The sequence below is a fragment of the Oncorhynchus keta genome, chromosome 11 (assembly GCF_023373465.1).
Source record: "Oncorhynchus keta strain PuntledgeMale-10-30-2019 chromosome 11, Oket_V2, whole genome shotgun sequence".
NCBI lineage: Eukaryota > Metazoa > Chordata > Actinopteri > Salmoniformes > Salmonidae > Oncorhynchus > Oncorhynchus keta.
In genome coordinates this window covers 41,062,260-41,074,678 of record NC_068431.1, presented here as the reverse complement: position 1 = coordinate 41,074,678, position 12,419 = coordinate 41,062,260, and the positions used below count along the sequence as shown (strand labels likewise).

Here is a 12,419-nt window from a genome sequence, read left to right as displayed (position 1 = left end):
GCGGAAACACATGGAAACACACAGCGCCTACATCCTCTTGTAACAGATATGCCTGTGTGGGGTTGATGGTTGTCACTCAGTGTCTATAATATGCTGTTGTAATACACTTAATGGATTGTAGTTGTTCATTCATATTTGCTATTCCTACATCCGTCCTCTGGTGAGACATTTAGAGTGATTGTTGTTTCTGTTGTTTTTGACTCACAGTGCCTACATCTTCTTGTAACGGGTTTGATTTGACATTACCAAGAACCCTGCCGTCATCGTTGGAAGAGCAGGTCTGCCTTGTTGCCACTGTACGATTAGTCACTCCTCAATTTTTAAAGGTAAGATCACGTTCTTTTGCTAAATCTTTGCTGATTCTATTTGAGAACATACAGATGGTCTATGTCTGTGGATATTACGTGTAAAGGACCGTGGAAAGGTGTTGGAAGAGGGAGCAGAAAATAGTACATTTTGAATATCCTTGTAAGGCCTGTTTTAGAGGTTTTTGCATTGTTAATCTTCATATTATATGCATGTAAAGTCATGTACTTATTTAGTCATGAAAGAGTAAGACATCACAAAACAGTTCTGAGATCTGGGACTTGAATAATACTCCATATGTCAGAACTATACATGTTGAAGAAAGAATTCCAAGTCCTTGACTTCCAAGTCCTTGATATTTTATGCCATGGCCCTCTTTTGCAACCAGTTTTGCAGAAGAATGGCTCTGGCTAACATAAATAAATATAGGTACCTTGGAACATGTTTAAGGCCCATTGGAGAGGCGTTGTTGTTTTGTCTGATATCATTCTATATATCAATACAAAAACTTCCCATAGAACGAGTATTTCACCAAAAAATATAAACTTTGCACATTTCATGGATAACTAGCAAGTAGTTTGCTTACTATGGGCATCAGAGACCAGACAATTATTTAAGTTTACTGATACAGATGTAAGCTTCAGCAATGTTCCTAGTTATTTGTCATTTTAGTAAACTATGGCTTTAACAAATATGTGGTGAACATGAATGAATGTACTTGATAATGTGGTTTGAAGGAAGTGTATTCTCTTCATTTATGAATTACTTTACTTTTCTATGAAATAACCTTTTTACTCAACCCAGATCCACTTTTGAGAAAAACAATGTTACAATTGCAAACCCCTCCTCTAAAAAAACACATTTACAAATGTTCCAGGATTTTGATACTCTGTACTCTTACCTTTAAGGTGAGGGACTTCATGGGGAATTCGTCACTGCAAAGCAGTTCTGATGCTTTGATGCACAATAACTCAAATCTAGAGTTTTCGCAGATATAACTTTTTATAATTCCAAGGTAGAATATGTTTTTATAGGATTTAAGGACTGGTCTTAAATTCATATTTTTGTTTCTTTGACCAGGATTTGTGTAATGTGGAAGGTCCCTGTGATGAATTCACATCCAGACACAGCCTTGAATGGAAGTTCCTGTTCTTAGATCACAGGTAAGAGGAGCTGAGAAACATGTACATCTTGTCTTCCATCTGTTATCCGTCTTTAATTTGATACGTTTCATAGCCTGATGGAAAGCTACACTATCATCGATGCCCATCTACTGACATCCTCTGGGCTGCACATCTTTAACACTACAGGAACACAGATTTAAGTGGACAACTGCTGTTCTCTCCTTTCCCCTATGTTGGCATTAACATGATATTGTTATTTGTAAACTCTGTTAACTCGTGTGTCATATGCCACGCTGTGTGTCCCTTGGTTACATGCCATTTGATTGGCTTTGGGTGATCAGGCTCACCCAGTAAGGCCTTTAAACATGCTGCCATGCCCTGGATAGTGACAGGGGAGCCCCAAGATTAGTCTGCAACACCAAGAGATAACGGCCCAGTAAGAAACAGCCCAGACTGCTACGTTCTATCATTCATGTTTTTTCATGTTTATTCTACTACAGACACATTAATTACACATTTAAATTACATTATGTGAGCTGAACATGAAATAGAAAATGAACAAATATATAAAAACATTTTCCTTAAAGTATAATTTTTTGCAAGTACTAATGTTAATGTCTTAAATACTTAAATACTTAAATACATGTAATTTTGTCTCTGAAACATTTAATTGAAATACTGTAGGATTCCATTCATTCCTATGGACGTCTGCTTCTTCTGGGGAGTGCCAATATGGCCAACCGGTGGCTTCAAAGCCTCTCATTGGCCAATACATAGCATCAGCATTCCAGGGTTTATATATTATTGGGTAAAACCAGGGGAGGAAATTGTACATTGTGTCCTCTGCTGAGCTATAATTGGACATCTACTGTGCTGGGTTACATGAATGGCTGCCTCCATAATGTGACCTGCATGCCATTCTGAATTTGGCTTATGGGGGCCTAGGCTAAATTGATTTAACTGAGCATTGATGAATGAAATGCATCAAGTGAGCCAAAATCAAGTCATGATCATAGCTGTGATTATACAACATTGCCATGTTTATGCATTTTTGAGGCATGAGAAACGTCCCACTCGCTCAGCCCTAACCAATTTAGAGAGTTGATATTCTGTCAACGTGTCATATCAGTATGCATAAGATGAGATTCTATTACCCTGTGTGCTTGAGACAATACAGACTTGTTAGGTTTATTTAATCATAATGTTTATGAATTTTTCAATGTACTTGTCAAGGTAGTTATGGAATTATCAATCAAGTTATTCTCTTCAGGGTATAAAATGGTAAATTCCGACAAAATAAATACTCTAGTTATTGTCCCAGTTTAACCAGTCTATTGTTGTCATAAAACATAGTTGTTTAATATCTTGATTATTCTCTCTCTTCAGAGCTTCACCAATCATCGGGTACTTGCCCTTTGAGGTTCTTGGGACTTCTGGTTACGATTACTATCATGTGGATGACTTGGAGCTTATAGCGCGGTGTCATAAGCAATGTAAGCAACTCTCTCCACGTTCTCTCTCTTTCACCCCCCTTCTCCTACCCTATCTCGCTCTCCCTCACTACCACAGGATCCAGGCAGCCATTTCACAGAAATAGGTCATCCTGCTGTAGTTACATTTCTATTTCTGCTTCACCAATGTGCATAAAAAGCCTGGAACTATGAGGCTGCTTAGAGTTTTTCACCCCTGCCCTGATATTTTAGGATGATGCAAACATCACACTACACTGTGAACTAGGGCAGTGTGGTGTAGTGGTTTGTATATGCCTGCCTGCTGAAAATATCCCTCTGTCTTGTGTTGTCTTCACAGTAATGCAGTTTGGGAAGGGTAAATCCTGCTACTATCGGTTTCTAAGCAAGGGTCAGCAGTGGATCTGGCTCCAGACACACTACTTCATTACATACCACCAGTGGAACTCCAAGCCAGAGTTCATAGTGTGCACTCACACAGTCGTCAGGTAAACCTAATTCCTCTGTCACTCTCTGTCATGTTTGGTATTGTATACTCTAACGCCCCCTGAGGGGGAGAAAGTTATCGCTTCCCTGTAGTTCGAGATCGGATCGAGTGTAGAGCTATTTAACCTTATCTACTGCATTAGGGGTCTGTGGTATCTGTCTGTCATTTGATATTGTACATTTAGGATGAATATAATGGGAAAGCTTGACTTATGGGCAGATAATTTGATCTTTCTTTCTATTGCACTCTTTCGCGGACTTGTAGTTATGCGGAGGTGCGAGCGGAGAGGAGGAGAGAGTTTGGCTTGGAGGAGACGTCCCCTGACATGGCCACTTCGTCACCCATGAAGGTATGAAGAAGAGATTCTACGATCAAATATAAATGATGAATCTTGAAGAATGTTACAATAAAATACAGTATTCAAGTTTCATAATGCGTAGCCATTTTACCAAGTCGAGTTCCAGTTGTAGTAATCATGTACAGCAGTGCTTTACTTCCCACTCCAATGTCAGTGTTCAGAACTGAATGGGATGGTGAATTGCCATGCAAATACGGTGCTATCCAGCGTCAGGCTGTGAATTCAGGGTAAAAGCAGATGTGTGTTCCAAATCTTGTTTTTGGTGCTGTCAGTACTTAATGCTCCTCTATCCTGTGTGTTTCAGGCTCAGGAGGTGTACCTGGACATCTGTCCCAATCTGGACCCCTCCGGACTGGACAGGACGAGCGGGGCACGCTCAGTGTCCTCCCACAGCTCCCGGAAGTCCTCCCACACGGCCCTGTCCGACACGGCATGTCAGTCCCCCTGCTGCTCTCTTTGTCCAGCTAACCCAAACACCCCCATACTGGATCAGTCCGTTCCGACTTGAACCCTGTACCATACAACACCACTCTCACCCTATTCCAAACTCTGCACCACCACACACTTACTTAATGTATAGTATTTTGAATTTAGATGGTTAATTATGAAGTATGCATAACCTTTTAGAGTACCTATTGATACATTTTTCCCAGCAGCCAACTCATCTTTGCGGTACACAGATGCTTGCACACCATCACGGCAGTCTGCATCCATCGCTGGGACAGAGAAGAATTTGTCCAGACTCGCACCCAGTAGTGCAAAGGTAGACTTTGGGGCTAAACTCTTTTGACCTCCTTCCCCAACTAAGCCTCCCCTTTCTCCTACCTGCAGCCAGCACTCCGCAATGGTTGGTGTTGAGTTTTCCTGTCTGTCACCTGCCTGCCTGCTCACTGTTTGTCTTGTAGTCTCAACAGTATTATGACAGCTTGTTCTTGTTTGTTGGTTTACTTGCTCGTTCAATTGCGTGAAATGCTTCCACACCCACTTGATTTTAGACCACACCAACACCATTTAGGATGATCATAATTTAGATGTATATATAAATGTTTAAATTCTACACTGAACCAAAAATATAAATGCAACATGCAACATTTTCAAAGACAACTCAGTTACAATTAATACTAAGAAATCAGTCAATTGAAATGAATTCATTAGGCCTTAATCTATGGATTTCTAATGACTGGGAATAAAGATGTGTATCTGTTGGTCACAGATACCTTGAAAAAAGGTAGTGGCTTGGATCAGAAAACCAGTCAGTATCTGTTGTTACCACCATTTGCAGCGTGACATCTCCTTCGCATAAAGTTGATTAGGCTGTTGATTGTGGCCTGTGGAATGTTGTCCCACTCCTCTTCGAAGTTGCTGGATATTGGTGGGAACTGGAATACACTGTCATACACGTCGATCAGGAGCATCCCAAACATGCTCAATGGGTGACAAGTCTAGTGAGTATGCATGCCATGGAAGAACTGGGACATTTTCAGCTTCCAGGCATTGTATGAAGATCCTTGCCACATGGGGCCATGCATTATCATGCTGAAACATGAGTTGATGGTGGCGGATTAATGACACGACAATGGGCCTCAAGATCTCATCACGGTATCTCTGTACATTCAAAATGCCATTGATAAAATGCAATTGGGTTCGTTGTTCCGTAGCTTATGCCTGCCAATACCATAACCGGTTACAAGTGGTCTGCGGTTGAGGCTGGTTGGACGTACTGCCAAATTCTCTAAAATGACATTGGAGGCGGCTTATGGTAGAGAAATGAACATTCAGTTGTCTGGCAACAGCTCAGGTGGTCTTCCTGTAGTCAGTATGCCAGTTGCACACTCCGTCAAAACTTGAGACATCTGTGGCATTGTGTTGCGTGACGAAACTGCACATTTCAGAGAGGAATTGTATTGTCCCCAGTACAAGGTGCACCTGTGTAATGATCATGCTGTGTAATCAGCTTCTTGATATGCAACACCTCAGGTGGATGGATTATCTTGGCAAAGGAGAAATGCTCACTAACAGAGATGTAAACAAATATGTGCACAAAATTTGAGAGAAATCAGCTTTTTGTACATATGGAACATTTCTGGTATCTTTTATTTCAGCTCATGGAACATGGGACCAACACTTTACATGTTGCTTTCATATTTTTGTTCAGTGTAGATGCAAAACTACTATTCTCACGTATGTTAAAATTGTCTCAAGATGATCACTTCAACTCATCTGAGATGAGGCCCAGTAAAACCATCTCCAACATCTACATGATATGGAAACAAGAAGAGCTGGAAGTGCTAATCAAGCTGTAATGATTGGGAGGGTGATCCTCAAGTTATTGAGTGCTGTATTTCTGAACGACTGTATTTCTGAAAATGTGTGTGAGCAGCTGTGCAGCTGTGAAGGCTTGTGCCAGAGCATGACCCATACATGGTACTGTGATATGAACTGCCTTTATCATGATGGCTGTGTATCCTATTGATCCAGTTGCAGCAACAACAACAGAAGCCACAGCAGCAGCAACAGTCCATGTACCAGCAGCAGCCTCCTGAGCCTCAGCTAGGTGTCATGCACCAGCTCAAGGAGCAGCTGGAGGAGAGGACACGCATCCTGCAGATGGACATCAAGACTCAGCAACAGGAGCTGCATGACATCAAGGAGAAGCTGCAGCTGGCTAACCTCCAGGTAACCATGCTTACCGCTAGTCAGACACCCTGCCTAAAATGATCCCAAAACCTAAGCTAATTGTTGTACAGTGGGATACAGTAGCTAATCCCTTCCTCGTTTGTGTGTGTGCATGTGTGTGTGCGTGCGTGTGTGTGTGTGTGTGTGCGTATTTGTGCGCACTGTAGATGTTGTTACAGCAGCCGGTCCACAGTGACTTTGGCCAGGTCCAACAGCAGCAGCAACAGCCTCAGCATCAGGGTCCAGGGAGGCCAGCCCAGCAGCAGCAGCAGGCCCAGTCTGGGGTGATCAGGCAGGCTTCGAGCCACTCCAAACAGCCTCTTCATGGAGCCCACGGCTCGTCCCCTCACTCTCTCCTCACAGAGCACAGCACACCCTCCCCTCAGGTACCCCAGTTCTCCCTTCGTACTTTTATCCCAATAGCTTTCAACGTTTACTTTGTATAGAGTAAGCAGGGTAATATTCTGTCAAAATGTACAAGGAAGTGGGTAGTTTCAGTGTTGTTGTTGTTGCTTTAGGTGCAGCAGAGGTTGATAAGGAGTGCAGGCGGGCAGATGCAGGCAGTCAGTCTCCCGGTGCAGACCCATGCCAACTTAACCATGCCCTTCTACAGCAACCCCATGATGTTCTCTCAGCAGACAACCACACAGGCACTGCAGGACGTAAACCAAAGACACTCAGACTCTGAGTTTAGCCAAGAGAGACAGCTACGGTGAGCCCTACAGACAGTAAACCACTCAGTCTGATTTCTTGTTGCAGAATTATTTTCAAGAACATGTTGTCGAAAGTCTGTTCTTCATGGTCAGTGTAATTCAGCCTTTAGTTTGGTCTAAATTGAAGCAACTTGTAACATTAGTACATTTTGGGAAACAATTGACATGGGAAGCTGTATTTTATCAAAACAAAGATTTATGAGTTGAAGTTGAAATCATATCTACATTTTATGAATTCCGAATGAAAGAACACCTGCTTTACACGTGCTTACGCTAACCTTGAAGAGAAAGTTTAGGGTTACATTGGAGAGGTAATAGTCTCATTGAGTCACAAAACCTTTTGTCCTGTCCATTGTACTCACACTGTGTTTGGAAAATTGAGAAATATATCACGGGTGGAAAATAACAGCTTGTGCAGTCTGTCCCCATGGCCCAGGTGGCTTTTTTAAATGTATTTTTTAGAAAGGTTGTAGTATTAGCTTTGAGAATGACACAAGACTGTTCTTTCTGGCAGCATGCTGCTCAACCAGCCAGTGCAGACACTCGTACCTGATAGCCGTGTTAGCTCCCAGGCTTCCCAGTGCAACACAGCCATCCAGCAAACCAAGTAAGTGTGTGTTTGAGTGTGTGTGTAATCATTATGTTGACTCTTTATGCTGTTGGTTATTTGACGTACAATACCAATCAAAGGTTTGGACACACCTACTCATTCAAATGAGTATTTCCTACATTGCAGAATAATAGTGAAGACATCAAAACTATGAAATAACACATATTGAATCATGTAGTAACCAAAAAAGTGTTAATGCGTTTGAACCAATCACTTGTGTTGTGACAAGATAGGGGTGGTATACAGAAGACAGCCCTAGTTGGGAAAATACCAAGTCCATATTTTGTCAAGAACAACTCAAATAAGCAAAGAGAAACAAGCCCATTACTTTAAGACATGAAGGTCAGTCAATCTGGAATATTTCAAGAACTTTCAGTTTTTTCAAGTGCAGTCGCAAACCTCATCATGTGCTATGATGAAACTGTCTCTCATGATGACCACCACAATAAAGGAAGTCCCAGAGTTACCTCTGCTGCAGTGGATAAGTTCATCAGAGGTACCAGCCTCAGATATTGCAGCCCCAAAAAATGCTTCAGAGTTCATGTAACAGACACATCTCAACATCAACTGTTCAGAGGAGACTGCGTGAATCAGACCTTCATGGTCGATTTTGCTGCAAATAACAACTACTAACTACTACACCAATAATAAGAAGAGACTTGCTTGGACCAAGAAACACGAGCAATGGGCATTAGACCGGTGGAAATCTGTCCTTTGGTCTGATTAATCCAAATTGGAGATTTTTGGTTCCAACCGCCGTGTCTTTGTGAGACACAGAGTAGGTGAACGGATGATCTCCGCATGTGTGGTTCCCACTCTGAAGGAGGAGGTGTAATGGTGTGGGGGTGCTTTGCTGGTGACACTGTCTGTGATTTATTTAGAATTCAAGGCACACTTAACCAGCATGCTTACCACAGCATTCTGCAGCAATACGCCATCCCATCCCATTTGTTTTCAACAGGACAATGACCCAACACACCTCCAGGCTGTGTAAGGGCTATTTGACCAAGAAGGAGAGTGATGGAGTGCTGCATCAGATGACCTGGCCTCCACAATCACCCAACCTCAACCCAACCCAATTGAGATGGTTTGGGATGAGTTGGACCACAGAGTGAAGGAAAAGCAGCCAACAAGTGCTAAGCATATGTGGGAACTCCTTCAAGACGGCTGGAAAAGCATTACAGGTGAAGCTGGTTGAGAGAATACCAAGAGTCTGCAAAGCTGTCATCAAGGCAAATGATGGCTAATTTGAAGAATGTAAAATATATTTTGATTTGTTTAACACTTTTTTTGGATACTACATGATTCCATATGTGTTATTTCATAGTTCTGATGTCTTCACTATTATTCTACAATGTGATCCAATAGTAAAAATAAAGAAAAACCCTTGAATGAGTAGGTGTGTCCAAACTTTTGACTGGTACTGTATATGTAGTGAAATATGGGAACAATGAATGCATTTATCCTTGAACTGAACTGAATGTACTTAAAACACATGATATACCCTTAGTTACAAAGAATCACACCATACCAACATTTTAGCACTACTGATCTACATACACTGAGTGTACAAAACATTAGGAACACCTTCCCAATATAGCGTTGCACCCCCTTTTGTCCTCAGAACAGCCTTAATTCGTCAGGGCATGGACTCTACAAGGGGTCAAAAGAGTTCCATAGGGATGCTGGCCCATTTTGACTCCAATGCTTCACACAGTTGTCTGGATGTACTTTGGGTGGTGGACCATTCTTGACACACACGGGAAACTGTTGAGCGCGATAAACCCGGCAGCGTTGCAGTTCTTGACACACTCAAACCAGTGTGCCTGGCACTTACTACCATACCCCGTTCAAAGGCACTTAAATATTTTGTCTGGCCCATTCACCCTCTGGACTCTATTTTAAGAAACCTAACGCAGTGGTAAATCTAAGCACATGCGTTATAGTTTCAGGGGTGTGGCAGAATTATTTTAGCTATTTTTAATATTACAAATATCGGCTCACTTGCTGGCATTGGCGTGAAAGGGCTGGGTTTTGATGAATAAACAAGTTGTGGGTGTGTCGAGGCTTGGCCCCTCACTGGCCAATCAGAATGTGCTCCATGGCGAAGTATGTGGTTCCTTTAAGTTGTGTATTTATGGTATTTTATACATTGAATCAACTCCAATTCCAATGTTAGTTCATTATATTTTGTTAAATGTCTCACAGAAATGAAATAACAAAATGTAGACCAATCTTTGCTAAATATAGGTTAAGGGAGTCATTATAGTGAGCCTAGGGTAAGGGAGTCATTATAGTGGGTCGAGGGTAAGGGAGTCATTATAGTGGGTCTAGGGTAAGGGAGTCATTATAGTGGGCCTAGGGTAAGGGAGTCATTATAGTGGGCCTAGGGTAAGGGAGTCATTATAGTGGGTCTAGGGTAAGGGAGTCATTATAGTGGGTCTAGGGTAAGGGAGTCATTATAGTGGGCCTAGGGTAAGGGAGTCATTATAGTGGGCCTAGGGTAAGGGAGTCATTATAGTGGGTCTAGGGTAAGGGAGTCATTATAGTAGGTCTAGGGTAAGGGAGTCATTATAGTAGGCCTAGGGTAAGGGAGTAATTATAGTAGGCCTAGGGTAAGGGAGTCATTATAGTGAGCCTAGGGTAAGGGAGTCATTATAGTAGGCCTAGGGTAAGGGAGTCATTATAGTAGGCCTAGGGTAAGGGAGTCATTATAGTGAGCCTAGGGTAAGGGAGTCATTATAGTGGGTCTAGGGTAAGGGAGTCATTGTAGTAGGCCTAGGGTAAGGGAGTCATTTTAGTGAGCCTAGGGTAAGGGAGTCATTATAGTAGGCCTAGGGTAAGGGAGTCATTATAGTAGGCCTAGGGTAAGGGAGTCATTATAGTGAGCCTAGGGTAAGGGAGTCATTATAGTAGGCCTAGGGTAAGGGAGTCATTATAGTAGGCCTAGGGTAAGGGAGTCATTATAGTGAGCCTAGGGTAAGGGAGTCATTATAGTGGGTCTAGGGTAAGGGAGTCATTATAGTAGGCCTAGGGTAAGGGAGTCATTATAGTGGGCCTAGGGTAAGGGAGTCATTATAGTAGGCCTAGGGTAAGGGAGTCATTATAGTGGGCCTAGGGTAAGGGAGTCATTATAGTGGGGCTAGGGTAAGGGAGTCATTATAGTGGGCCTAGGGTAAGGGAGTCATTATAGTAGGCCTAGGGTAAGGGAGTCATTATAGTGAGCCTAGGGTAAGGGAGTCATTATAGTGGGTCTAGGGTAAGGGAGTCATTATAGTAGGCCTAGGGTAAGGGAGTCATTATAGTGAGCCTAGGGTAAGGGAGTCATTATAGTAGGCCTAGGGTAAGGGAGTCATTATAGTAGGCCTAGGGTAAGGGAGTCATTATAGTGAGCCTAGGGTAAGGGAGTCATTATAGTGGGTCTAGGGTAAGGGAGTCATTATAGTGGGCCTAGGGTAAGGGAGTCATTATAGTGGGCCTAGGGTAAGGGAGTCATTATAGTGGGCCTAGGGTAAGGGAGTCATTATAGTGGGCCTAGGGTAAGGGAGTCATTATAGTGGGCCTAGGGTAAGGGAGTCATTATAGTGGGTCTAGGGTAAGGGAGTCATTATAGTAGGCCTAGGGTAAGGGAGTCATTATAGTGAGCCTAGGGTAAGGGAGTCATTATAGTGGGTCTAGGGTAAGGGAGTCATTATAGTAGGTCTAGGGTAAGGGAGTCATTATAGTAGGCCTAGGGTAAGGGAGTCATTATAGTGGGCCTAGGGTAAGGGAGTCATTATAGTAGACCTAGGGTAAGGGAGTCATTATAGTGAGGCTAGGGTAAGGGAGTCATTATAGTGAGCCTAGGGTAAGGGACGCTTTGGTTTTGAAAATATGAAACGCAAAACAAGCAATTGTCACAGGAAAATAACTTCTAAATACGAGGTTCACCGGTACAGATGTTCTCATTGCTCATTTCATGATGGGCATGGACACGTAGCTTACATCACGGAGGGGGTTTTATTCGTGTCCAAAACTGCACCTGCATGGCTAAAATAACGTGGGTCTCCCTATAATACATAGATAAACATGGAATGTCAGTTCACTGTTTTGCGACTGTCAAACATACTTTTTTTTTTTATAAAGCTTTGGTGATTAAGATGTAATTCAAAGCGGTCTCAGGATCCAAACCGTTTATCGACAGTCTTGACTTTTTCGCGACTGCATTGGCAGGGGGGAAAAAATACTTAATTAAGAGGAGGGGGGCTATGCTTGGTTTTTAATCAAAGAAAACAAAATGGGAAAAAAACATTTGTTTTTTATGTTTCTAAATAAATTGCGTTTGACACTGACACCGCCGGTAACACCAGCCGAAAATAGAGCCCTCTGAATGGCACAGACATTCTGTAACTATCAACATAGTAAACGTATTTGACCTATTGATTGCACCCATCCCTTCCCAGATACACCCTGGAGCAGCAGATGATGACCCCGTCGTTTCCCATGCAGCATGTGAACTGCAACGCTGTCCTGGTCCCCTCTCCCGTCTTCACGTCCTCTATCATGATCCCTCACAACAGCTTTATCACGCACCAGGCCCAGCCCACCTACCATGCTCAGCAGCAGGCCTGCCAGCACTCTCTGCAGCTGCAGCAGCCCCAGCAGTTCTTTCAGGTACAGTAGTAGACCTACTACTT

General features: G+C 42.7%; 1 protein-coding gene across 4 annotated transcripts in view; it reads left to right on the top strand.

Moving 5' to 3' along the window:
* LOC118373912 (neuronal PAS domain-containing protein 2-like) overlaps positions 1 to 12,419 on the top strand; it is an 80,796-nt gene that overhangs the window by 64,367 nt on the left and 4,010 nt on the right. For 2 of the 4 annotated variants that reach the window (XM_035760205.2, XM_052457201.1), the window contains exons 9-20: positions 208 to 326; positions 1,387 to 1,469; positions 2,817 to 2,923; positions 3,240 to 3,387; positions 3,651 to 3,735; positions 4,049 to 4,178; positions 4,398 to 4,507; positions 6,223 to 6,420; positions 6,588 to 6,806; positions 6,939 to 7,132; positions 7,648 to 7,740; positions 12,186 to 12,396. In XM_035760205.2, the coding sequence (XP_035616098.2) occupies positions 208 to 326; positions 1,387 to 1,469; positions 2,817 to 2,923; positions 3,240 to 3,387; positions 3,651 to 3,735; positions 4,049 to 4,178; positions 4,398 to 4,507; positions 6,223 to 6,420; positions 6,588 to 6,806; positions 6,939 to 7,132; positions 7,648 to 7,740; positions 12,186 to 12,396 (1,697 nt within the window). The remainder of the gene's footprint in view (positions 1 to 207; positions 327 to 1,386; positions 1,470 to 2,816; positions 2,924 to 3,239; positions 3,388 to 3,650; positions 3,736 to 4,048; positions 4,179 to 4,397; positions 4,508 to 6,222; positions 6,421 to 6,587; positions 6,807 to 6,938; positions 7,133 to 7,647; positions 7,741 to 12,185; positions 12,397 to 12,419) is intronic. The other 2 variants (XM_035760207.2, XM_035760206.2) reach the window with 2 other exon arrangements.